A 25,858-nucleotide genomic window follows, 5' to 3' on the forward strand; every position below is an offset into this window, starting at 1 on the left:
TTAAGAAAAAAACACACATAGAATTGAAGTCTTCCTTTATTGCTATCATTGGTCTTTAAAGCATCTGTAGCTGGATCCATGCATTCGACATACATTTTATTAGAGACCTGCCCAGCGTAGGCACTGTATTAGGTGCTAGGGGTACAAGAATGTATATAATAAACAGACATCCCTGCAGATAGACAATAAACAACACATAAATAAAACTGTAGTATTAAAAACAGCGATAACGTGCTACAGAGAAACAACCAAATAGGAGAAGGGAGATGTGGGTTAGCCAGTGGGGGTGTAATGGTCAAGATCACTGAGGAAGGCCTCAGTGAGAAGGGCCTGCTGGAGACCCAAGGTGCTCTGTCCTCAGAAAAGCCTTGACCTTATGGTTACCTCTCACTGGACAAATTCTGGCGGCACTTGGGCCCTGGCCAGCTAGGCCGCAACCAGACTGGGAACTCCCCCAGCGCAGATCGATACCTTCCACTCTCCTCCTCTGTGGCCTCGAACTCCCCAGCCAGACCCCAGCTCCCTGCTGAGCCCAGACCATGCCAGGGTCCGGGAGATGGGCTCAGGCCGGGTCCTCTGGCCCCCCCAGGACCTGCAGATGCAGATGGACGAGGATGCCCGGCAGCACGAGGAGCTGCGGGAGCAGTACAACCTGCAGGAGCGGCGCCTGAGCCTGCTGCAGACGGAGCTGGAGGAGGTGCGCGCGGGCCTGGAGGGCAGCGAGCGCTCCCGCAAGCTGCTGGAGCAGGAGGTGGTAGAGATCACCGAGCGGCACAACGAGGTCAACATCCAGGTAGGATGGCGGCTTCCTGGGAGTGGGGGGGCGTCTATGCAGACTCACACTTGGCGTGTGGGGGCAGGGCCAGGATGGTGCCCAAACCGTGTGGGCTCCCCTCAAAACTCAAAGGCAGATGGTGTCCCCACTTGGGAAATCCTCAGAACTCACCTGCAGAGACTTCTTTTGTTACGGCAAAAACCCCCGTAACATAAAATGTACCATTCTTAACCATTTTTAGTGCACACGCAGTGTGTGAACTATATGTACATTGTTGTGCAGAGCTTTCAAAGACAGGCTCCTAGACTCTCTCCCTTGGAGACTGTGATCCAGAATCTGGTCTGTGGTGGGACTCCAGAAATTTAAACTTTTGGATCTAAACTCCTCAGGAGATTCTGATGATTTAGCCAACTTTAAGGACTGCCATTACCTTCAGTGTCACTGAGGATAGAACTTCAGAACTAGAAGGGATCTAGAATATTCCAAAGTCTAGGAGCACCTGGGTGGCTCAGTCAGTTAAATTAAGCCTGACTCTTAATCTCCAGTCAGGTCTTGATCTCAGGGTTGTGAGTTCAAGCCATGCACTGGGCTCCCTGCTGGGCATGGAGCCTACTTAAAAAAAAACCAGTAAATAAAAACAAAGTCTGACATTCATTTTACAAATGAAAAACCGTGACCCAGAGAGTTGAGTGGCTTATGTGTGGTCAAAAAAGGGGACCCTTATCTACCAGCGGTAACACCAATACCGCTTACAGTGCAATACTTTGCCAGCACAAACTTAATTCCTACTTAGCATCTCATGTGAATTCACCAAAAGAAAAAATGTGCATGGGACATCTAGGGATCACAACCCCATTTTAGAAATAAGACCGAAGCCTAGAGGTAAAGAATTTATCCACATAGGTAGAAGTACCAGGGTTGAACCTGGGTTTTCCCAGCTCTGAGTTCAGGATTGTTCTAGAGTTCCCACCCATCCCAGGCCAAAATGACGTTATTCCTGGACTCCTTGTGATACATGTTCTGCTCTAAAACACAGAGAAAAATGCAGGGAGAGACGCTTACCACAAGCAGGGGGTCCAGGGCCATTTCCTGTTGGGGGGTTTGGCAAGTATGTCTGTGAGAGAGTTGTTTCTCTTTCCTGGACACGGGAAAGGCTGTGCAGACTTCTGCCTCATGGCAATGTCTTTATTTTTTCTTCCAGAACCAAAGCCTCCTCGTGGTCAAGCGCAAGCTGGAGTCGGATGTCCAGCGCATCTCCAACGAGCACGAGGAGCTCATCAGTGAGTTCCGCTCTGCCGACGAGAGGGCCAAGAAAGCCATGACTGATGTACGTGTGCACGCTGCCTGGTGCTGGTGGGAGGGGGGCCTAGCCTGGGCCGCCTGTGGAGGACCAGGCCACCCTCAGCAGGGAAGGCCACTTCCTCCCCTCAAAGGTCACTGTGCAGCGCCAACACCCTGCCAGTAGGGCTGTGGTCCTTGTCCTAAGGAGTCTGGAGGCCTTTCTGAAAAGCCAAACACATACAAGTAAGGAATAAGTACAAGCTATACACGACCATGTGAGAGATCAGAGCTTGAGGCCTGGGGACATGGGTCAAAGAAGCTATAGAAAGTGGGCTTTCCTGGGCAGGTCTTTTGGCAAAGAGGAGCATTAAAGCACCCTAAGGAGAAGCATTAGTGAAAGGAAGATGGGAGCCATGCCCAGGTGCTCAGGGGCAGATTCAGCAGGACGTGCTGCCAGTGGTCTTGCCCCACTTCTCTTTGGGGACTCACACAACCTTGAGCGGCAGATACCACGCACCCCACTTTAAAGATGAAGGAATACAGATGCTATCGCCAGGCTTGTTGCACTTGCTTGAAATGCCAGCTCAGGACCATTGCAGGTCTTATCTGGTGCTGGGTCTCGAGAGAACAGACCCATACCCAGCATGCAGATCTTCCATGAATACTTGTGGAATGAATGCAAGAACGAGAGGGTAAAGTGACTTGCTGAAGGCCACACAGGAGCTACACGCAGACCTTCATCTTCCTCCTCCAGATCTGCGCTATGCCCACCCTCTGTGCTGTGCCCCTGATGGAGGAGGCAGCAAAGAGTGGCTGGAGAGCCCCAGGCTGGTGGGAGTCTGTGGGACTGGGGGCCCTGGTGGTGAGTGCATGAGCCTGCCTCCTCCCTGTCACTGGGAGAGACACAGGAGCATGGGGCACCCGCTCCACCAAAACCCAGCAGCACATCTGCAAGGTTCTCCTTGTCAACCACTTGGTCCTCTGGTCTCCAGAGGTCAAGGTCCCTCATCTCTCAATAGCATGGGAACCCAGCTCCAGTCCCCACTCTGCTCCTCCCGCAGGCCGCCCGCATGGCGGAGGAGCTCCGGCAAGAGCAGGACCACTGCATGCACCTGGAGAAAATCAAGAAGAACTACGAGATCACCATCAAAGACTTGCAGGCCAAGATGGAGGAGGCTGAGCAGCTGGCTCTGAAGGGAGGGAAGCGCACGATCATGAAACTGGAAGCCAGGGTGAGGGCGACCCTGAGGTGGGCCAGGAGGGAGAGAAGGGAGACATGGCTGGGCAGGGGCCTTTTCCCAAAGCTTCCCAAAGCACCCAGTGCTCGATGAGGAACTGGATTATTCAGATGCTAGGAAGGGAAAGGAAAATGAGAGGAGAGCTGTAATTTATTTGTACAGAGGTCTCCTCTCCTCTTCCTTCTTCTCCTGTCACCTTTCCCCCAGACTGTGCCCCCAAGCAGGGGAGCTCCCAGGATTCTTCCTCTGTCTGTTCCCAGTCTCTGTTTCCAACACTGTTCCTCCCTTACAACTTCCTTAAAACCAGCCTTGGTCTTCACCCATGGGGTGTCAGAGCTAGAGGGGCGACCCTGTCAGGCCCCGCCCTCCCCCACTTCCCAGAGAAGGAAACGTGAGGCTCAGGGAAAGGGACCCATCTGACTACCACAGCAGACCCATGAGGGGCAGAACCTGTGTGACCCTCTGTCCAGGGTTTGCCTGCTCTCCTATGGGGAAGAGGTGGATGGACATTGTCACCATGATGCCCCACTCAAGGCCACTGAGCTCTCAAGTTCAAAACCCTGTGTTCTCACAGCCATGTCCCTCTCTTCCTCCCTCAGATCAAGGAACTAGAGACAGAGCTGGACGGTGAGCAGAAACAGCATGTGGAAACAGTGAAGACGCTGCGGAAGAATGAGCGCCGCCTCAAAGAGCTGGTCTTCCAGACGGAGGAGGACCACAAGACCAACCAGCGCATGCAGGAGCTGGTGGAGAAGCTGCAGAACAAGCTGAAGATCTACAAGCGGCAGATTGAAGAGGCGGTGGGTGCTCGCCCTAACGTGTGTCCCTAACGTGCCCTCCCTTCCCAGGCCAGGTCTCAGCACCTGGTTGGCATTAACCACAGGAAAGGAATCGAGCCCTGCCAAAAGATGGCCCCTGTGAGCTTCGTGTCCATGGCACTTCATAGGTGGACTGGACACCACACACTGGAGATAAGAACACGTAGAAAATGAAAATATCCCCCAAGAACACCTGTAAGGTGTGATCTAAAACCAGGGAAAGTCTTTGCTGCCTTTGTCCTGCTTCCACTGCCCCTGGTGGCCTCTGCCAGGATAACTTCTCTCTCCTGCTCAGACCGTTAAACACAAGACCCTTCCCTTCTTTTTTTTTTTTTTTTCAACGTTTTATTTATTTTTTGGGGGACAGAGAGAGACAGAGCATGAACGGGGGAGGGGCAGAGAGAGAGGGAGACACAGAATCGGAAACAGGCTCCAGGCTCTGAGCCATCAGCCCAGAGCCTGACGCGGGGCTCGAACTCCCGGACCGGGAGATCGTGACCTGGCTGAAGTCGGACGCTTAACCGACTGCGCCACCCAGGCGCCCCGACCCTTCCCTTCTTTAATCCTCCAAATACAAGGCAGGAACACTGATCTTCTTAGTCTGTTTCACAGGTGAGGACATAGCCCAGAGTGGGATATTTATGTCATGTTAGCAAATGTCAAAATCAAAGTCAAATGGTTAGCAAATGATGGCTTCAAGCCTCAACCCTATACCACACGTCTGCCTACCGGCACCTGCACGCCCCCACCCCCACCTTGACATAGAACTTGGACTCTGCCATTGTTTGCTGCCAGTTCTGGGGCTACTACGCTGAATCCATCAGCCACCCACACAACCAGCGCCTTTCCCAAACGGCTCGATAAAGATCAGGCTTACAGTTCATATGGTTCTAACCGAAATAGCACTGTGATTCTACTGGGAAGATAAGGGGATGGGAGCTGTGCGGTGGGGGCTGGGGAAAAATGCTAAATCCACACCTTTCATAGTGGGGCACCAGTAGCTAATGGCTAAAACTACAAATTATAGAAGCATCAACACAGCACATTTTATTTAGAAATATGGATGTCAAGGCCAAAAAAGAATCAGCTAAAAGTACTGAAAGACTGGACTCTCACGTGTCCACGTTGAACCAACCGATAACGATGCACATTTAACCAGGAGAACCCAGGTTTACGCCCTATTTTCCACCGTGCTTTTGCCACAGGAGGAGCAGGCCAACCAGACCTTGGCTCGCTACAGAAAGACGGTGCATGAGCTGGACGACGCTGAGGAGCGGGCTGGCATGGCAGAGACCGCCCTGAACAAGCTGCGCACCAGACACCGCGTGGCCGGCAAGGGCATCACCTCCGTGGAGATCATCCAGGTGTCCAAGACAGGCTCCTCCAAAACCCTTTCTGAGGAGTGAGATTCTCCATGTTCCAGCCCACGGCCGGTAGGTATGGGCTCCACTCTCGATGCCCGTGCTCCAAGCTTACCTTCCCTGCTCCCGCTTTGCTCCTTCCGACTTCTCTGCTTTCCTGTCTGCCAGGCCCTGGCCTCATGCAGTGCCAACCCCAAACCTCCCCTGTCCCTTCAGCTGCAACACTTCCCTCTCCCTCTCTGGATTCTCAAAGCCCTCGGGCGTGTGAGCGCCACCTGTGATACAGGTGCCAGAGGTCATGACACTCCTCTGTCTGGGTGGAAGCTCCTTGGAGATAATGTCTAATGCCACTTGACACTAGGCCTGGCAGACAGGTGCCAATGCTTGTTTCAGTGGAGAACCACAGGGACATTTGCAAGCCTACGGGCAGTATGTGTTCATCTTTCACATCCCCACAATAGCATTATTCCTGAGGATTTCATCAATACTGGTTGAATTTAGGTTTCTAACATTAAGGAAGTAATAATTATTATTGTCCCCCGGGGGACAACGTGAAGTAGTCCTTTCTTGTTTTCTTTAATTCAGAATCAACCGAGGAAAAAAAAGTATAGGAGGCAAATATATAAAAGTCAAAATGCAAGTTTTACTATGTTACAATTCTAGATTGAGAATTTAATGGGTGTCCAACCTGGGCATCCTTGTGTTTTACCCCAGAATTAAAGGTACCTGCAGAACTGATCAACCACAGCCCTGCTCCATAAAGACCAACCCTTACTCCAAGGAGACAGATGACCAGGATTCATCAACCCTACAGGCAGATCCAAAAGGAGAGGCCAGATGGGGTACATGTTGACCCCGTCTTCCAAACACAGAATAAATCATTCCTCCTCCATGAGAGGAGCAAGGGAAAGATGAGGAGAGAGGCAAAGAACATTATTCTAGAGCAGTGGTTCCCCCAAAACGTGGTCCTTTTGACCAGTAGCAATATCAGCATCACCTGAGAAGTTGTTAGAAATGCAAATTCTTATGCTTCACTTCAGATTTACTGAGTCAGAAGCTACAGAGGTAGGCCCAGTGTCTGTGGTTTAATCACCCCTACAGTAATGACATGTATGATCACGTGTGCTAAAACCAACACTGTAGCAGAAATCTCCCCTTACAGAAACGCAGAGCTAGGGAACAGATGTTTCTCCTCCTTTTATCAGAACCAGGCACATGGTAGTAGTTTTCACTATCTTATTTACCCTATGATAAGGAGATATATAAATATCTCCATTTGTCAGGTGAGGAAAATGAGTTCAGAGTAGTTCAGTGACCTGCTCATGGTCATACGAGCCCTATGCTATGGAAAGGCAAACTGTCTTTTATTTTAATTACTCTGGAGATTGATAAGGCTGCCCTCTGTTTAGGATTAACCAGGACAACTCAAGATCAAGGACCTGGTTTAGGTCAGGAGGGAAGGGGACTGAAGTTTCTGTGTACCGATGGTTCAACCCCCATGGATTATGGGAATTTTCTTCTGGCCTTGTGTTCAAACATGTGGGTGAATCAGCCCCCCAGTGAGGGTAAGGTTCCCCACTCACTCACAGCTCTCTCTCAGTACTGGGTCAGTTTGGGTTTTAGCCAAAAGTGATAACCCCATTGGCCTCTGAATTCAAGCTGAGCCTTTTCTTACCATGTGCTTAGGGAGGGAACAAAAGATAGGAAAAAATCTTTTTCTTAATTCTCTAATTCTTAAATAATGGTTAGCTCAGGAAGTTAAGGAAACCAGAGGTTTGCCTCTGGACGAGTCCTACAATTAATGTATAGCCATCTCCTTTCAGGGCAAAAACCCAAAAGGGGTCCCTTCTGTTGAACTCTCACTTGGTGGGGGTTACTACTCACCACCCAGACTCAGGAGGTATTAGAGTCCTTCCAACTGCAAAGTCTTAGTCTCCGGTATTAGCCATCTTGTAAAACAGATTCTCTGCCCTGGCCTGGGGACTGTTAATTGCTGGGGCTTGCTGGTTCTGGTCCAACTGCTCTGTCTCCATACCATGAGGCCACAGTCCTGCCAACAAGCACCCAGAGGTGATGAGGCTCTTTTATCCCATCTCCCCTAGCTGGTCACAGGGCTAGATATGCCATCCGTAGCCCTGAGATGTCATAAGCAAACCAGTACATGAGTCAACACTGAGCCAAGACCCCACAAGAGTTTAGTTTTCCAAAGTGGCTTTATATTCAGTGGCACAAATACTGACCAGGCTCTGAACAGGGCCTAGGTCTGGACTCTGAAACACAGAGATGAAGAATCAATAAGAAAGGACACCCTCCCTGGCAGAGCTCAGAATCTGGTGGAGAGGAAGAAGCACACATCACCACAGGGCTGTGAGCAAATGTTCTGTGATGTTGTGTTTGCATCTCACCGGGGAGGATCACAGGGGAGGAGTGACTGGTTTAACCTGAGGTGGCTGGGTGGAGCACCTTCACGGAGGATGTGACCTGTAGAAAAGCCTAAGGCGGTGCCACTCCACGAGTGGTCCCTGTTTGTCACCTGCCCAAGACAACAAAAGTACAGAAACTGAGAGGAAGCTTTTAGAAATTTTTATAACAATTGATACTGCTATGACATCCAAGTGCATGATCAATGTATTTTATAAAAGTATTAGTTTCTGGTATTAATTAAAATAAATGAGAAAGAACAAAATGTTTAATGGAAATTAAAAAGAATAAGTAAAATTGATTGCTCACCAGATAGAGAAGGAAAGAAGAGAATTCCAGATGGAATTCATATGCCAACAGTGCCGAAGCTGGATTCATACAAGGGAACGGCATAGCTAGAGAAGAGGAGCTCAGGAAGAGGGGAGAGAAATGGGGTGAGAGATGAAGCTAGAAGCACTGCCATGTGTGAGGCTGTGAGGGGCCCCGTTGGGTACGAGTGTTCCATAATTTCCATAAGGAAATCTTGCTAACTTTGGAAATCCACGTGTGGGATGTGATGAGCAGTAGCTTTTCCTTCTTGGGAAGACATATCACAATGGCAAAACAAGCCTGCTGGCCCCTCATGAGACACCACAGGCAGGCTCGTGGTGGGCACTCTGTCCCAGGGGATGGCACTCCAGCCTTCTCGATGGCCTGTATAGAGTCCAGGCCCAGTTGGGCACCCCAAGCCCAAAGATGTCTAAACCTTCACAACCTCAGGCGGAATGAACCAGCTATGACCCAATGATGGTGTCCATTATGAGGAAGGAAGCATCCTGGGGACACTGTCTTTCTATTAAGAAGGAGGCAGAGATGTCAGAACTCCTGGCTCTGGTCCACAAGGATTTTCTCAACCTCTCTCTCTTTTTTCTTTCAGGGTGATACAGATCTCAACAGCAGACCACCGAGAGGGAAAATACATGAAAGCAGGAAACCGGGTATCCTGAGAATGTTTACTATGCAAAGGAAAGTATAAGCCAGAAAGAGGTGCAACAGAATAAAGATAGCTGTGGGGGAAAGGGTTTGGGGATGTAAATACCCAGGCATCAGAGGAACTAAAATTAGTGTGGCTTCTCTGAGACTGTATCAAGATGTGCAAGCACTCGGATAACAGCAACAGTGGGTCTGTTTTAGTTGAGATCCTACATGTTCATGTCAAAGACGGAATATGTAACTGTCTGTGTGACCTGGCTGTTTCTTGAAATAATTCCTCATGTGGACAATTGTAATGCCCTGTCCCAATGCAGTTTAAATAAAAGAAACATGAAAAATAGACTAGGGATTGTTTGTGAGTGAAGAAATTTTATTTTTCTAAGGCTTCCAAACCCAAAGGCAATTTTTCAGTATGTCAGAATTCTGTTTTATCCCTATATGCTAACTCACAGGCTTACTTCTATCGGAAACCATGAAAACTATGCAGTCTTGGCGAAAAGGTGTTCTGACATATGAAGACTAACTAGGTCTCGTAAAGCCGAGAAAGCTACAGAATCCCTGAAGGGATGTTAAGATCCATTCAGGCTGATGACCCACAAGGCCCCCACATGCTCTACCTAGGCATCTCCCAGGATGTTCAGACATGGGCAAGTTCTTCCTTAAATCAAGCCGAGACCTGCCCCCTAGTGGTATCTTTTTTTTTTTTTTTTTTTTTTTAACACTGGTTTTGATACCTAAGACCCTGCATAACAACCTCAGAGGAAGACAGTTCCCACCGTCCCTCCAAGATTTCTCTTCTCCAGGCTGAATATACCTGGGTCCTTCAACGTTCTCAAGCGTGAGAGGGTTTCCACTGTCACCTTTTAACATCCTCAACCCTGTTCCTCCCCTCACTTTCCTAGTCTTTGGAATGCAGGATTGGAAGAGACGGCACCAGGAGGGCTCCCTGCCAGCGCACAGCCCTCAGAAGGCACCTCTCTCCAACTCTCTGGAAATGGTGTCTTCCCTTGACTTTCACCACTCTGACCTCTCTCCAGTCCCCTGGCCTACGGAAATCATTATTCAGCTGGTAAAGGAAGGGATGTTAACATTCCGTGGGTGACTCCCTCTCTCTCTTCACATTGGCCCATTTCAGTGCTGGCTTTCTCTAGACAGCTCCAGAGGGAACCACTTAGTTCCTTCTGTGTAAGTGGATCAAACATGGAGACACTGCCCTCTGGCGGTGGGGTCTCCAATGGCATTGTGTGAATTTTCTGGGAGACAACAAATCATAAAATCTTAGAATTACACATATCGGAATTTTAGGGTTCAAAGGGATATTCAGAGGGTGTCTAGTCCAACTCTTAGCCAATTGGAGATTCCCCTCTGTAACATCCCTGAAAAAATGGTAACCCAACTTGTACCTGAACCCTTCCAGTGAGAAAAAAAGGCAGCCCATTGCAGTTTTGACTGACATTCATGGTTCAAAATAATATTGAACCAAAATGTCTCCCTGTATTCTGCCTTCATTTTGATCTACTCTTCACCTCTGTAATTACATAAAGTAAGTCTAATTCTTATACTTTGAAGTCAGATAAATATGAGTTCCACTTTCTTTCTTTCTCATGCAGTGAGACCATGGGCAACTTAACCTATCTCACCTCCTGTTTTCTCAACTACTAAATGAGGAATAATAACAGTATCTGCCTCTTAGGAATGTGAAGTTTAAACAAGATAACCTGGCACAGAGCCTATTATGCATAACACTTAGACACTTGCCACGTTTCTTCTAGCATTCTTTAGGACTTAACACTCAATCTCCCGAGGGAGGCTAGGCCTGGCCTACCAGTCCAGCAGCTTATAGCAACAAGCCTCTTGCTGGACAAATGCAAGGGGAATTCCATGGAATTTTAAGAACTTATCATTGTTTCCTGGTGGATGGTCTACTCATGGTCTCCCCACATTTGGAGAATTCCAGAGCAGCTCCTCACTTTGCTGGGGGAAGGGGAGGGGAGGCAGAGGAAATAGATGTAGACGGGCTCAGTGACTTGCCCAAGACCATTCAGTTAATGACAGAGCTAAACATCCTTTGTTGAGTGGGGTGAGGGAAGCTTTTAGACCCAGTATTTATGAGAGAATGGACTTCACTTAGACACACATGCTGTTTTTGCCCAAGGACATGTAATTTCAGAATGGCGCAAAAGCCTAAAAGGATATAATCTATGGCTTTGCAAAATAATAACATTAAATTAGTATCCACGATGACCAAAATCAGGGCACTGGCACCAGGTACTGCAGAGTAAATGGAACAACAACTATTCAAATGGTTTTGCTAAATGTTTTGGGCTAGCTTTCAAGGCTGTTAAATTTTGTATCACTGATTATATTAACTCCATGCTCAGTGCGGACTGATGTGAGGCTCAGTCCACGACCCTGGGATCATGACCTGAGCTGAAATCAAGTGTCGGCTGCTCAACCGACTGAGCCACCCAGGAGTCCCTTATTTTCTGTATTTTTGATACTCTGCCATCTGTGGCCTCTCTGACCGAGGAGACACTGCCTCTCCCACAGCTAGATAATTCTTACAGATAGCAAACGACTTCCATATAGACTAACCAATCCAGAGCCCACACTCCAAACTGCCTCCTCCATCTAGCTCTCATGTTCTAGGAGGCAATATTCCTCTGTCCTAATCATCCCAGGGCCAGATTCCAAACAACTAGGAACAGCTCCTATGTTCCAGAACCTAATGAAATTATTCAAACTAGCCAATCCTAAACCTGCTCACCTCGCCTCACCCATTCCTGCCCATGAAACCACAATAAAGACTCGTGTGCATGCATTCCCTCCTGGCCTACCCTGGTGCTTCCCCACATGGCCCCAAGGGGCATGACATGCCAATGCTCCTGCTTCTAGGGATGGGTCTGTGAGTATAGAAACTCCCTCATGACGATCATTTCCATATCTGTATGTCTTATATCCCATTAAAACAAATCCCAGGTACATTTAAAAACGCCAATTATCTTCCCCCTCCTCTCACTTGTGAACCAATCCTGAGTCCCTGTAGGGAAACGAGCATGTCTGGGTCTTCCCAAGGAACACATCTTTGGGTGCTTTCAGAAATCACAAAATCATCACAAAGGCCCCTTGACCCTTCTACTCATAAGCTACCAGGAACTGGGCCTGGAGATCTATTGTGAAAAGGCCAACCCTGAGTTACAGTAAAATTGCAAGACTGGAAGGAAACCTGCTGGCTATTATAAGGGACAATTCTTCCCTCTACTTCCTGAACCCTGGCTTAGACTACTGAAAACTGTACCCTGCAGCTTTGAAGCACTGATTCCATAAAACTTTTCTCTACATACATTGAAAAAAAGTTTAAGTATAGGCAGCAAAATAGTAACCAGACATTTAGACCAAGGGGAAAAGTGTATTATGAGAGTTTAGCAATTAGAAAGGCTACTGTGGGGTTAGGTACAGGACACACGCTCAGCCCAGTCTTGGAAGATAGAGGAAGGCATTCTAGAAGAAATCATGTCTTTGCTGAAGTCTAAGGATGAGCAGGAGTTAAACATAAAGGGGAGGTAGAGCATGTGGGAATGGAAGGTGGGCGTGGGGAGGACCAGCTAAGTGTGCGCTTGGTGGCAGATAGCAGCACATGAGCAACAGTGGCACAAGCAATAGAGACATTTAATGATCTTACACACCAACCCCTGCAGTCCCAGACGGTTTTGGAATTAGGTCTCCACCTTTCCACACTACTTTACTCTCAAGTCTATTAAGACAGTTGCCACAGCTCTAACCATCTTATCTTCCCACAACCATGTTTAAGACAGGTTAAAACATGGGGCGCCTGGGTGGCGCAGTCGGTTGGGCGTCCAACTTCAGCCAGGTCACGATCTCGCGGTCCGTGAGTTCGAGCCCCGCGTCGGGCTCTGGGCGATGGCTCGGAGCCTGGAGCCTGTTTCCGATTCTGTGTCTCCCTCTCTCTCTGCCCCTCCCCCGTTCATGCTCTCTCTCTGTCCCAAAAATAAAAAAAAATAAACGTTGAAAAAAAAAAAAAATCTAAAAAAAAAAAAAAAAAAAAAAAAGGTTAAAACATGTCTTTAAAAAAAAAAAAAAAAAAGACAGACTTCCTCATCATCCTTTTTATCAGGGACCTTATCTGTTCCCAGAAGGTCCCTAGGAAACTTCTTGAGTCCATTGGCAGAAATGGGTCACACGCCCATCCCTAAGCCAATTAGCGGCAAGCAGCAATGGGGCTGCCACGTGAGGCATGGACCAATTGTGGCTCGTTCCCCGGACTAGGGAAGGGCCTGGCTTCTCTGAGAACTACCTGAACAAAAGTAGAGATGCCAAGAGAGTAAAGGTGATGTGTAGAGAGCCACAGTGTCTGCTGCACAAAGGACATGGTGAGAGATGAAGGTGACAGAGCATGGGAGACCTTGACAACTTGTTACGGAGTATGGACTTTATTTGGAGAGCGAGAGAGGTTTGTCATAATTCAATTCAGATTATGCATTGTGGGCAAGGACTACTAACAAGCAAAGTTGTGTCCCACCCACTGCATCACACCAGAAAATACATGATGTCAGTTTGTGTCACTGTTTGTGATGTTAAGTTTGATTACTTGATTAAGGTGGTGTCCACCCCAATTGAAGAACATTTGATAAAATAATTGGTGTGGACTTTTCAAAACTGGTCAATGTTGTGAAAGGCCAAAAAAAAAAAAAAAAGGCTAAGGAGCTATTTCATATTAGACTACAGAAATATGACAATTAAATACAACAAATGATCTTAGATTTGCTCTGGCATGAAGAAAAAGAAATTCAGGCGTGCCTGGCTGGTTCAGTGAGTGGAGCATATGACTCTTGATCTTGGGGTTGCATGTTCGAGCCCCATGTTGGGTACAGAGATTACTTAATTAAAAAAAAATCTTAAAAAAAATTGCTAGAGAGGACATTATTGGTGAAATTTGAATACAAACTTATAACAAACTTAAAATTATGTATTATATAATTCAAGTTTTATAATTAACGTGCCAATTATTTTGATACTAAATAATAATATTAAATTTATATTAAATATCCTGAATGTGATTGTTGTATTATAGTTACGTAAGACAAGGCCCTTGTTCTTCAAGATAAATACTGAAGTGTTTAGGGCTCCTGAAGAGTCATGATGCCTGTGACTTACAAATGATTCAACAAATAATAACCACTGTTATTATACGAGAGAGAAAGCAAATGTAACAAAATGCTAACATTTGGTGAATCTAAGTAAACAGGTATATTGATATTAACTATACTATTCTTGCAATCTTTCTGTAGGTTTGAAAGCTTTTTGGGGGAGGGGGTAAGAAATACAGATGTGACTGATGTGACATGACTTGGTAACTAACTGCCTGAGAACCAGTAATCAATCTGTGGTAGATCATGACACCTTGAAGCAAGGGGTAGAGAGGAGAATAGAATCTGAGGTGGGGAGGGGACGAGAAATAACAGGTTTTATATATTTTGAATTGGAATGGGAGCTGAAGGACATCAGATGGAGAAACTCAGTGGTTGTCAGAACTATCAGAAGTCAGCTACCTCTGTATGGTAGTTGAAGCTGCAAGCCTACGGAGATCACTTAGGAAGTGTGTGCAGAGGGAGGCAGAAACTTGAATTCATCAGTAGTTGAAGTTCAGGCCCAGAGGTAGGAACCAAACAAGAACAGTTATACTCATAAGCAAACCAGCTATTTCATTCAGTCCTCTTACAAAAATATTTATCAGATTTGCAATTCTCCACCACTTTAAATTTGTTCCTGGAGAGACACTCTTTGTGTTGGTTAGTTTCCCTCCAGGTGTGGAATTACTCAACTTTTCACCAACATCTTCATTTGGGAGTTTGACAAAACAAGACACCCACAAATATATCTGGGATATGAGCACAGAAAAGCAAAGGTATGCTATACACCACAACTGAACTACAGTCATCCAAGTTAATCCATTTCTGAAAATGATTCTAAGATCAAAGGAGACCATATTAGATTTCAAGTGAGAAAAGAATGCATGCATTGTCTGCCCAAAAACTCCAACCAGTTTCTCTAAATATCACTAAAACCCTCTTAAACACCCATAAAACAATTCTCCAAACATTTCCACATAATATAAACATTTTATATGTTTATATGTATCACTACCTAATTATTTAACACTTAATAAACACTCCATAGTGATTACATTTGCCAGTAGTATGCAATGATATGCACTATATCAGATGACAATTAAATATTCCCTTTAACCTGCTACAAACATGTATTGCAAAGCAAATAACAATGTGATAATGTGTTAAAGATACATAATTAGGGGCGCCTGGGTGGCTCAGTTGGTTAAGCAACCGACTTTGGCTCAGGTCATGATTTCACGGTTCATGGGTTCAAGCCCTGTGTCAGGGGGTGTGCTGTCAGTGCAGAGCCTGCTTCAGATCCCCTGTCTCCCTCTCTTTCTGCCCCTCCCCCACTTGTGCTCTGTCTCTATCTCTCAAAAATAAACATTAAAAAAATTTTAATAAAACAAAGATATAAATGCAATAGAAGTTAGCAAAACAAAATAGAGCAATTTTTTTTTAATTTTTAATGTTTTATTTAGGTTTTGAGAGAGAGAGAGAGAAAACATAAATGGGGAAGGGGCAGAAAGAGAGGGGGACAGAAGATCCAAAGTGGGTTCTGAGCTGACAGCAGCTGACAGGCTGAGCTGACAGGCTGACAGCAGCGAGCCCTATGCAGGGCTTGAACTCACGAACTGCGAGATCATGACCTGAGCTGAAGTCAGATGTTCAACCAACTGAGCCACTCAGGCGCCCTAAAAATAGAGCAATTTTTAAAAATAATTACTTACCAAATGATTCTGGTAATGGAGGACTAGGGTGACAGACAACTCTCCCGCTAATGAGCACCAGAAAGGTGGAAGAATATACAAAACATCTGCTCAGAGATAAGAGAGAGCTAATCAGGTAGTCAATACAAGTCAATATCCAAAAGAAGAGAGACCATCAGAGAGTGAGCCTAGTATTTTAGGACTGCTTTACCCCAAGGACTATTTGTTGATTCCAAACTAGTTGGCTGAGAGCCCAAGCAGTACTTTTAATAGTCTATCATACTACAGAGACAAAAGATGGAGTCCAGGACCCTCCAAGGACAAAGGTCCTGGTAAACATCTATTATATTGGAGAGGGTTCTCCAGAGACACAAAACCAATAGGAGAAAGACAGAAAGAAAGACAGAAATACAGGGGCACCTGGGAGGCTCAGTTGGTTAAGCATCTGACTTGATTTTGGCTCAGGTTATGATCTTGCGATTCATGAGGTGGAGCCCCACATGGGGCTCTGCACTGGCAGCATGGAGCCTGCTTGGGATCCTCTGTCTCTCCTCTCTCTCTCTCTGCCTCTCTCTCTCTCTCAAAATAAATAAATAAACTTAAAAATGAAAGAAAGACATGGGGCGCCTGGGTGGCTCAGTCGGTTAAGCATCCGACTTCAACTCAGGTCATGATCTCACAGTTTATGGGTTCGAGCCCCACGTTGGACTCTGCTGACAGGTCGGAGCCTGGAGCCTGCTTCGGATTCTGTGTCTCTTTCTCTCTCTGCACCACCCCCCCACTTGTGCTCTGTCTCTCTCTGTCTCTCAAAAAATAAGTAAATGTAAAAAAATAATAATAATAAAATAAAATAAATGAAAAAAGACAGGAAGAAAGGGGGAAAAAAGACATGTAGATATAGAAATAGATACACGGTTATACAGGTAGACAGACATAAAAAGACTTTATAAAATGAATTGGCTTATATGATTACGGAGACTAGCAAGCAAAAACTCTGCACAGTGGATATTCTTGTTCAAGTTTGAAGGCCAAAAGCTGCTGTACAACCAGAAAGAGCCAATGTTCCAGTTCAAAGGCTGTCAGGGGGCAGGAATTCTCTCTTACTTGGGAGAGGCCAGCCTTTTGTTCTATTGAGTAGTAAACAGATGCTATTATTGGATGATGCCCACCCATATTATGGAGGACAATCTGCTTTAGTCAGTCTACCAGTCTAAAGGTCAATGTCATCCAAAAAGATCCTCACAGAAACACCCACAACAATATTTGACCAAATATCTGGGCATCCTGTGGCTCAGTCAAGTTGGCAAAATTAGCCATCACATCTGTGCTTTGGGATGGGACAATAGGAGTAAGGATGAATTAGAAGATGAACATCTTTCCCAGAGACTGAAGTCCATCTTTGAGTCACCTGGATGACCCAGAAAATTCTCAAATCCTAAAATTAGATTAAGGTGATCCCAGAAAGGGGCGCCTGGGTGGCTCAGTTGGTTAAGTGTCCAGCATCCGACTCTTGATTTTGGCTCAGGTCACATCGGGCTCTGTGTTGACAGCCCGGAGCCTACTTCAGATTCTGTCTCCCTCTCTCTCTGCCTCTCCCCTGCTCGTACTCTGTCTCTGTCTCTCAAGAATAAATAAAACATTAAAAAATTTAAAAAAAGAAAATGGAGTAATAAAAAACAATCCAAGAGAAGGCAAGAAAGAGGAAAAAAACCAGAATAGGCAAGACAAAAAGCATATAACAAGATGGTTGAGTTAAACTCAAATATATCAGCAATTACTTTAAGTGTAAATGGATAGATATTTCGGTTAAAAGATAAATATACTATAATAATAAATTGCAGCTATATGTTGTTTATGAGCAACACATCTAAAAACATAAAGTAAGAGAATACTTATAAGTAAAAAGAGGAAAAAAAAGATATACTAGGCAAACCCTAACCCCCTCAAAAAACTGGCTATATTAATATGGCTATATTAATATCAGAAAAGTAAACGTTGAGAGCAAAAGCATTATTAGAAAGGAATATTTCAGGTCACTTGGCTGGCTCACTTGGTAGTCCATGGGACTCTTCATCTCAGGGTTGTGAGTTCAAGCCCCACATTAGGTGTAGAGCTTACTTGAAAAAAAAAAAAAAAGGAATATTTCAAAATGATAAAATGTCCAATTCAGAACACATAACAATTCTATAACATGGAGGCACCTATGATATAGCTTCAAAGTATACAAAGAAAAAATAACAGACAGTAGAAATAGACAACCCCACGATCACTTGAGAGATATTAACCCACCTTCCTTAGTAATCAAAAGAATAAGCAAGCAACAACAAATGAGTAATTAAGCTAGAAATTATGCAATTAAGACAGAAATCAATAACAAAAATATAAAACTCCCAAGTTTAGAAATTAAGAAATGCCAATTGTCCACAAACTCTTTCCAAAAATTTAAGACAAAGAGTACTTCTAAGCCCATTTTATGAAGCCAGAATTACTCTAATAACCAGAAAAAAAGATTACAAGAAAAGTAAACTGCAAAACAATATTCTTCATAAGCCAAGATCTTAATTGATAAATATTTTAAGCAATTGTTTTGACTTTATTACTTTTTTAAATTTTTATTTCATGTTAGTGAGAGAGAGAATCCCAAGCAGGCTCACACTCAGTAACGGAGCCCCAAGTGGGGCTTGATCCCACAACTTTGGGATCATGACCTGAGCTGAAATCAAGAGTTGGATGTTCAACCAACTGAGCCATCCAGGCTCCCCATACTTTGCTGTTACTTTTAATAGTATGGCTTTGAGCAAGTTGCTTATAGCCTCTAAAGATTTAATTTTTTTAATTTTTTTTTTTTTTATGTAATCTCCACCCCCAACATGGGGCTCAAACTCAAGATCCCAAGAGCAAGAGTCACAAGCACTACCAACTGAGCAACCCAGACGCTCTTTAAATTGCTAAATTGTTAAGAAAATTTTAGCAACTGAATGCAATAACATATAAAAATAATAATACACCAAGAGTAAGTAGGACTGGGATGTCTGGGTGGCTCAGTCGGTTGAGCGTCCAGCTTCAGCTCAGGTCATGATCTCGCAGCTGGTGGGTTTGAGCCCCATGTCGGGCTCTGTGCTGACAGCTCAGAGCCTGGAGCCTGCTTCAGATTGTGTCTCTCTCTCTCTCTCTCTCTGCCCCTCCCCTACTCATGCTCTGTCTCTCTGTCAAAAACATTAAATTAAAAAAAATTTTTTTTTTAGAAAGAACTAAGTAGGACTTATCCCAACAACACGTGTTTAGTTTAACACTCTAAAATCAATGTGTAAAACTTTTATTAAAAACATAGGAGAAAATCTATATAACCTTCGATTAGGCACAGATTTCTTAGACATGACACCAGATAAATGGACTTCCTCAAAACTAAGAACTTCTGTTCTTTGAAAGATATTAATTAAGATAATAAATGAAGAGAAGCCACAGACTGGAAGAAAACAATTGGGAAGTAATACCTTGTGAGAACCAACCTGGTACAATATGTTCAAACAATAACTGCCACAATTTATTGAGTGCTTTTAATAAGCCAAGAACTGATAAGCATTTTTAAAATGTTTATTTATTTTTGAGAGAGAGTGTGAGCAGGGGAGGGGTGGGGGGGGGGACAGAGGATCTGAAGCAGGCTCTACGCTGACAGCAGAGAGCTGTACGCAGGGCTCAAACTCACAAAACTGTGAAATCATGACCAGAACAGAAACCAAGCATCAGACGCTTAACCAACTGAGCCACTCAGGCACCCTGAACTGACAGCATTTTGTATGCGTTCTATATCTTAATCCTAAGGACAACCCTAAGTGGTGGAAACTACTATCCTCATTTGACAGATAAACTAAGAGAAGTTGACTTGCCCAAAGTCATATGGATGATAAGCTGCAGAGTTTGAACCCAGTCCAATTTATTTCCAAAGTCAATGAATTCTCTTAAGTACTCTATCATACTATCTTTCTATTAAAATAATCTAAGTTTGCATAACAACATGGAAAAAGCATTAGAAGCAAAATGCGTTAAGAAGTGGCCTTGGCCTCCAGATTTACAGGCTAGTGAAATTAGGAAAACCATACCTGGTATTCATAAGTTTGCTTGTGTGTTTGTCTTGTAAGTGTATTTGTTAAACTTTGGTATTTATATACCATCTGAGACTATCTTATGCTTCTAGACACCCCAAAAACTAACTGGTCCCATCCCTGCACTATGGGAATGAACCGGGGAAGCAGCCTAGAGTGCCAAAACTTGCATGCATTTTTCAGTCCTCTGTACTGAATTGTACAAGATCCTTTCTATAGGAAACTTTCCCTCCTTGGAACCATTTAGGACATGTCTAAAGGAGCGGGGCAATTAGGGCAATATCTAAAGCATAAGCATTATTAATCATTAACACAGTGCATGCATTTATGCTTTTGTCCTTTTGTTTATTTATAGCTTTTACAGGCATTGATTCGATATATATTTCCAACAGCCTTTATGGTGAGTAGATGGTAGGCATTAACCCATGTAAGATACAAAATGGAGGCAGAGGGGTGCCTGGCTGGCTCAGTTGGAAGAGCATGACACTTGTGATCGTGGGGTGTGAGTTCGAGCTCCATGTTAGGTCTAGAGATTACTTTAAAAAAATAAAAATTAAAACAACAACAAAATAGAGGCAGATTGGCGGTGTTCACTGTTGTTCAGCTGGAGTTAAAGCAAAAACCAATCTTCTTACCCTCCAAACCACATTCCAGATACTAAATCAAATCCCTCCTGAGCAGAAAGAAATCTTTAGACCTTTGCAAACAAGTAATCTTTTTGACCTACGATTGGGTACTTTCCTGATGTGTCTACACAAGCCTCTCCTCCCACTCACAACTGGTGGTAATATTGTGTTCTTTGAAGTCCCTCACTGTATATTTCATTCATTCATAGTTTCATTCAACAAGTATTAAGTAGGACCTTACTGGTTTGAGGCACTGGGTAGTTGTGTGTATTTAAAATTATGTGTAAACTGGTCTTATCCTAGCTTCTAAGCTCCTTGAGGACGGAAAGATCTTACCCGACTCTTCTCTAATTTACTGAAATGCCTAACACAATACTTGGCACTTGGTGAGTACTCATTAACTTCTTGATGACTTGAAGTCTGACCAAATTCCAGTTCAATCCTGTTCTAATTTCAACTGAATCAATAACACAAACAAAATCATCCCTAATTTCAACTGAATCAATAACACAAACAAAATCATCCCGTGACAGTATCCAACCCTTCATTTCCTCCCATTTCCCATTTCTAAGTACCACCTTCTCTGGTGCTAATTTTTTAAGAGAGAATCCTCACTTGGAATACAAGATCAGTGTCCTTATGCAAGTAAAAAACAAAACACTGAAAATAACTCACCCTCCTTGGAACTCCAATTGCTCTTATAACCAGGGCATGACGGGATAATGGGAAATGCTCTGGACCTGGCATCAGGAGGCCATCCCTGGCATCGACTTGAATCAAAACCTTCATCAAGGTTTACTGATTTGTATTATTCTCATCTACCCAGATTATAAACTCCTTCGAAGAAGGAACAGTTCTTTGTAAAGATCTAAATAAAACAGTTAATATTTTGACTCCAGATACCAATTCTACATACTTCTGGATTGGCTCACGTCAACTTGCAGATGCACGAGGAACCCTTGCTTCTACGTATGCCTTCCTTCCTATGCCAAGATAGTGTCACTGAGAGGGAAGTAATTAATTTAAAATGATCCTTCTGTTCTCTCAATCTGTCCTTCATCTCCCCAGAACCAACTTTGTAGCCATGGGGCAAAATGAAACCAACTGCTCCCAATGCAATGCTCCTTGAACAACTGGAATAACTAATCCTAGAAAACAGTGTGGTTCTGACATCAGGAACTGGACGAGCTCACTTGTGTGAACATCACCTTCTAGGCAAACACTGGGTTCAAACTCGTAAACCACCAGAGGCACTCTGCTGGTGACTAGCAGTGGCTGCGAAGCCAGGAGTGCTGCTCCAGAATTTCTACTGGTTCAAGGGCGCCAAGTCTAGCTGGAAGCGGGGTTCAGGGCATTTTGTAGAAGCCAAATCTGTACAGCAAGCGCTGCCTCCACGTTTTCTTAATTTGTAAGTCTGTAGTTCACTAGCCTGTAAATCTGGAGGCCAAGGCCACTTCTTACATATTTAGCTTTTAACACTTTTTCCACGTGTTGGGGGCTTGGAGTTGACGAATCCCAACTCCTCCGTGTCGTGGCGCCACTTTGGGAGCAGGGAATACGTGATTCCGACCGAGGAAAGGTCGAGAAGTTTCCTCGGGGAGGGCCTCAGAGGTTTCCACAGTAGGAAACTGGATCTGAAGAGGGAAACTTCCCTCTGAAGGGAAAAGACTAGTCGTTCGTCGGGTCCATGTGGCTCGAAAAGGCCTCAGTTCTCACTAATTCATCTCCTGACAAAACCACTTGTGAAAGCGCCAAGGCTCCACGGTTCGGTCCGCGAGTCCGAGGAAACTTTCTGAAAAAAGAAATAAGACATCCATGCTGCTTCGCCACCACCTTGGAGCCTCTATGTGACGCCACTGGCAAAGGGCCGCAGGAGCCCCGCTCATACGCCAGACCCTCCCCCGTCTCACCCGCTCTGGACTCGGGCCGCGCGCGCCCAAGCTGCGCGCGTGCGCAGACTGCCTGGCGGATGCGCCGCGCAGGCGCCGTGGCCATTTCCGGGATCTGTCAGCCGCTCCCTCTGGGCCCCGGTCCTCCGCCCGCGCCCGCCGGAGCCTGTTCGCGTCGACTGACCAGAGTCCGCGAATTCTCCGCTCCGAGCCGGTCCGGACTGCCCCGATCCCAGGTAAGGGACAGCAGGGCCAGCTTCTGGCCCTGTTGGCCTCCAGTGGCCCGGCCTCTCCCCAGACGTTCTTGAACCCGCGGGGGCGGTGAGGCGGGGGCTTAGGCCGCGGGGCCCACAGGCTGAGGGGCGGGCCGGGTCTCCTGGCCCGGCCTCCGGAGGGGGCGGGGGATCCCGGTTCTCGGTGAGGCCGGCCGAACCCGTGGGGTCTCCACCCTTGGCTTCTCTCTAGGTTCTCCAGCGCCAGACCTCTTCCAGGGCCAGAATTAGCGGCTCCTTCTCCTGTGCTTCCGTAACCCTATTTGCACCCCTATTATGGGCATTTATCACAATCTGTAAAATTGTAGTAAATGAAATCATCCTCCCCTAGTCGAACGTCACGACGGACCATTCCTTTCTTTAGCGTCTAGAATAGGTACTGCACCACGCGGTGAGCGACGGAATGTTCGGCTCCGTTCTAGGGCCGCCGTCAATCTTTCAGTTCGGGGGGCCCTCCCGAACTCGAGAAAAAGACCTTCCCCCGAGTTCTTTTAAGATCCCCCCGCCCGAGTGCCTCATCTTAAGTCAGTAGTGCAGACTCGCTCCTCCCGCTGGCTCCGTGGAACCTTTTATACCAAAATTGCGATCCCGGCACCACCCCTTTTCGTTGGGGGACCCTGGGAAGATTGCTTCTTTGAGTCCGCGTTTCCTCACCTACAGTAGGAAGGTTCTTAGAGTTTTCTTTGAGGATCAAGTAACTTTATTTGCATTAATTGCCTAGACTAGTTCCTGGCCCAGAGTGTAGGCGCTCAGTAAATATTAGCTATTGCGACCGTCCTGGGCATTCTGTGCATACCTATCTTCCCTTCCTTTGCTACCCTCCTCTCCCCGCAGACTTGAGGACCAGAAAAGTGTCGGATTTATTTATGTTTCTGGCCCTGTCCGTGTACTTACTACACTGCTGGGAACATGATAGGCATGGTAATAAATTGTGGCTTAGAATCCTTGATTATAAAGCTATCTGTTGTCATACTGCAGCTCTAGAACGTGAAGGAGATGCTAACCTACTTTTATCTGCTTCGATGCATTGTCTAAATTAACTACGTTATCCTAGTTCCACTCCCCCCCCCTCCCCCTTTTGAATCAGTTTCATCTCACCTTTTGGTTTCTGGTGGGTCCTGGGTTTTCAGGTATCTAAGAAAAAAGGAGAGGCTATCAGTCTGGAAGGTGTTTTTACCGTGCTAGGGGGTGGGTGTAACTGGCTGCTTCCTACTACAGAGTATTCAGAGAGCTTCCAAGGTTAATTCATCTACTTATTATAATGAAAGGAGGGGAGTATCTTGGAAAAATAAAACACTTGGCTTGGAGGAAGAGTGGCAGTATTTGGATCTAGAATCCTGTGCTGAAACAAATTCTCCATGGGGAAGTTTAAAATGATCTGCTGGTGAGGCTGGTGCCTGGTATTGAAACCTCATCTCTGAACCTTGTGGAGGGTGTGGTGATCTTTGTGGAGTACCTGGTATCGCTGGGTTGGGTAATGAGAGCAATTAGAAACTGGATGAATCACAGTGTTAAAAACTTGACTCTAAACAGGCAACTGAAATTTTCACTGTATAAATACTTTCAGGCTTCAGGGCCAAGAATTCAAAATGTATAGACATTTCCAAGTTCAGAGGATACTAACCAGTGTGTACTTCTCGAGGTGGAGAGAGCTAACTTAGTGAGCATCTATTTTGGGCTAGGCTTTTTACTACATGTTTTCATATGTTATCTCATTTAATCCTCATACCAACAGCCTTGGGATGTCAGTGATAACGTCAATTTTACATATGAAGAAAAATTTAGATTTAGGGATGTTAAAGTGACCTGCCCACGGTCTCATAGCTAGTATGTGCCCAAGCCCAGGTTCAAACCCGGGTCCCCTTGGACCTGGCAACCAAACATTAGGATGACTTTGTACTCAAAGCGATAGGTAAAGAAAGGAGGTGTGTTGTAGGGGAGTGCCTGGGATTATGCTATGAATTGTTATAAATCGTTGTTTCTCTCAGTGCTGTATAATAAAAGATTTTCAACAGAAGCATGTTAAATTTAACATCACCACCTTTTTTTGTTCTTAGGTTTTCAGATCTCCCTTAAATATTAATAACAGTTTAGAATTAGAATCATCAGCCTATGCCAGAAGGTATCTTTATCTTGGTACAAAATTCAAGCTATTGGGGCGCCTGGGTGGCTCAGTCGTTTGGGCGTCCGACTTCGGCTCAGGTCATGGTCTCCTGGTCTGTGAGTTCGAGCCCCACATTGGGCTTTGGGCTGACAGCTCAGAGCCTGGAGCCTGTTTCGGATTCTGTGTCTCCCTCTTTCTCTGACCCTCCCCTGCTCATGCTCTGTCTCTCTCTCTCTCTCTCAAAAATAAATAAATGTTAAAAAAAAATTTTTTTTTTTAAACAAAAGAACAAAATTCAAGCTATTATTCTCCTGCATTCACTAATTTTGATGAATACAGACTATTTCCTGGGTGTCTTGTAAATGTAACAAGAGTATTGTCTTACCCTACAGACTTAAATTACCCACATGATTATAACTGAAGTATGTCCAAATATGGAACTTGAATGATATGACAAATTTAGAAATGTGATCTTAGAAGTAATTATGTTGTTATGTAAATGTTCACCTCTTTTTGCTACTTTGCTTAAAAAACTGAGTTGAGGGGCACCTGGCTGGCTCAGTCAGTGCAGCATGCAACGCTTGATCTCGGGGTTTTAAGTTCGAGCCCCACATTGGGTGAGTTGAAGAATGAGAAAGTCTTTGCAGCTGTTCTTTTTTTAACTATACATGATATATGTGCTTTTAATGCATGTAGATATTCACATTGAATTATTATTTGTAGGCCAATTTTGTTTAACAAATAAGCCTATAAAATATGCCCTTTGAACTAAATTGTTTTTAATTAAGGAGATATTTGTGACATGATACGTTATTGTGAGTAACTATGAGTTAAACCTGTGGTGATGGGTAAGCATCTGATACCAGAATAGAGAGAGAATCATGCGGTGAGCATCTGGAAGTTTATGTTTTAAAAAAACACATTAAGTAGCCTCATATGAATTCATCTAAAACATTTTTTTTTTTAATTTTTTTTTTTTCAATGTTTATTTATTTTTGGGACAGAGAGAGACAGAGCATGAACGGGGGAGGGGCAGAGAGAGAGGGTGACACAGAATCGGAAACAGGCTCCAGGCTCTGAGCCATCAGCCCAGAGCCCGACGCGGGGCTCGAACTCCCGGACCGCGAGATCGTGACCTGGCTGAAGTCGGACGCTTA

General features: G+C 45.1%; 2 protein-coding genes and 1 long non-coding RNA gene across 6 annotated transcripts in view; 2 read left to right on the forward strand and 1 right to left on the reverse strand.

The window, feature by feature from the left end:
• Positions 1 to 8,998, forward strand: part of LOC123589754 (myosin-16) — a 62,218-nt gene extending 53,220 nt beyond the window's left edge. For 2 of the 3 annotated variants that reach the window (XM_045462296.1, XM_045462294.1), the window contains 6 exons: positions 590 to 793; positions 1,977 to 2,102; positions 3,118 to 3,288; positions 3,894 to 4,094; positions 5,318 to 5,545; positions 8,811 to 8,998. In XM_045462296.1, the coding sequence (XP_045318252.1) occupies positions 590 to 793; positions 1,977 to 2,102; positions 3,118 to 3,288; positions 3,894 to 4,094; positions 5,318 to 5,518 (903 nt within the window). In that variant the 3' untranslated portion in view covers positions 5,519 to 5,545; positions 8,811 to 8,998. Of the gene's footprint in view, positions 1 to 589; positions 794 to 1,976; positions 2,103 to 3,117; positions 3,289 to 3,893; positions 4,095 to 5,317; positions 5,550 to 8,810 lie in introns of all 3 variants that reach the window. The other variant, XM_045462295.1, reaches the window with a different exon arrangement.
• Positions 1 to 22,347, reverse strand: part of LOC123589757 — a 54,293-nt gene extending 31,946 nt beyond the window's left edge. Inside the window, exons 1-3 of one of the 2 annotated variants that reach the window (XR_006708451.1) lie at positions 21,112 to 22,347; positions 1,838 to 2,277; positions 19 to 809 (exon numbers count right to left, since the gene is read on the reverse strand). This is a non-coding gene — a long non-coding RNA (uncharacterized LOC123589757). Of the gene's footprint in view, positions 1 to 18; positions 810 to 1,837; positions 2,278 to 21,111 lie in introns of those variants that run through there. The other variant, XR_006708452.1, reaches the window with a different exon arrangement.
• A 75-nt stretch (positions 22,348 to 22,422) lies between these two features.
• Positions 22,423 to 25,858, forward strand: part of ARPC1A (actin related protein 2/3 complex subunit 1A) — a 29,741-nt gene continuing 26,305 nt past the window's right edge. The window contains exon 1 of the mRNA XM_045462297.1: positions 22,423 to 22,561. The gene's annotated coding sequence lies outside the window, so the exon portion shown is untranslated. The remainder of the gene's footprint in view (positions 22,562 to 25,858) is intronic.

The sequence above is a fragment of the Leopardus geoffroyi genome, chromosome E3 (genome assembly GCF_018350155.1).
Source record: "Leopardus geoffroyi isolate Oge1 chromosome E3, O.geoffroyi_Oge1_pat1.0, whole genome shotgun sequence".
In the NCBI taxonomy this organism is placed as follows: Eukaryota; Metazoa; Chordata; class Mammalia; order Carnivora; family Felidae; genus Leopardus; species Leopardus geoffroyi.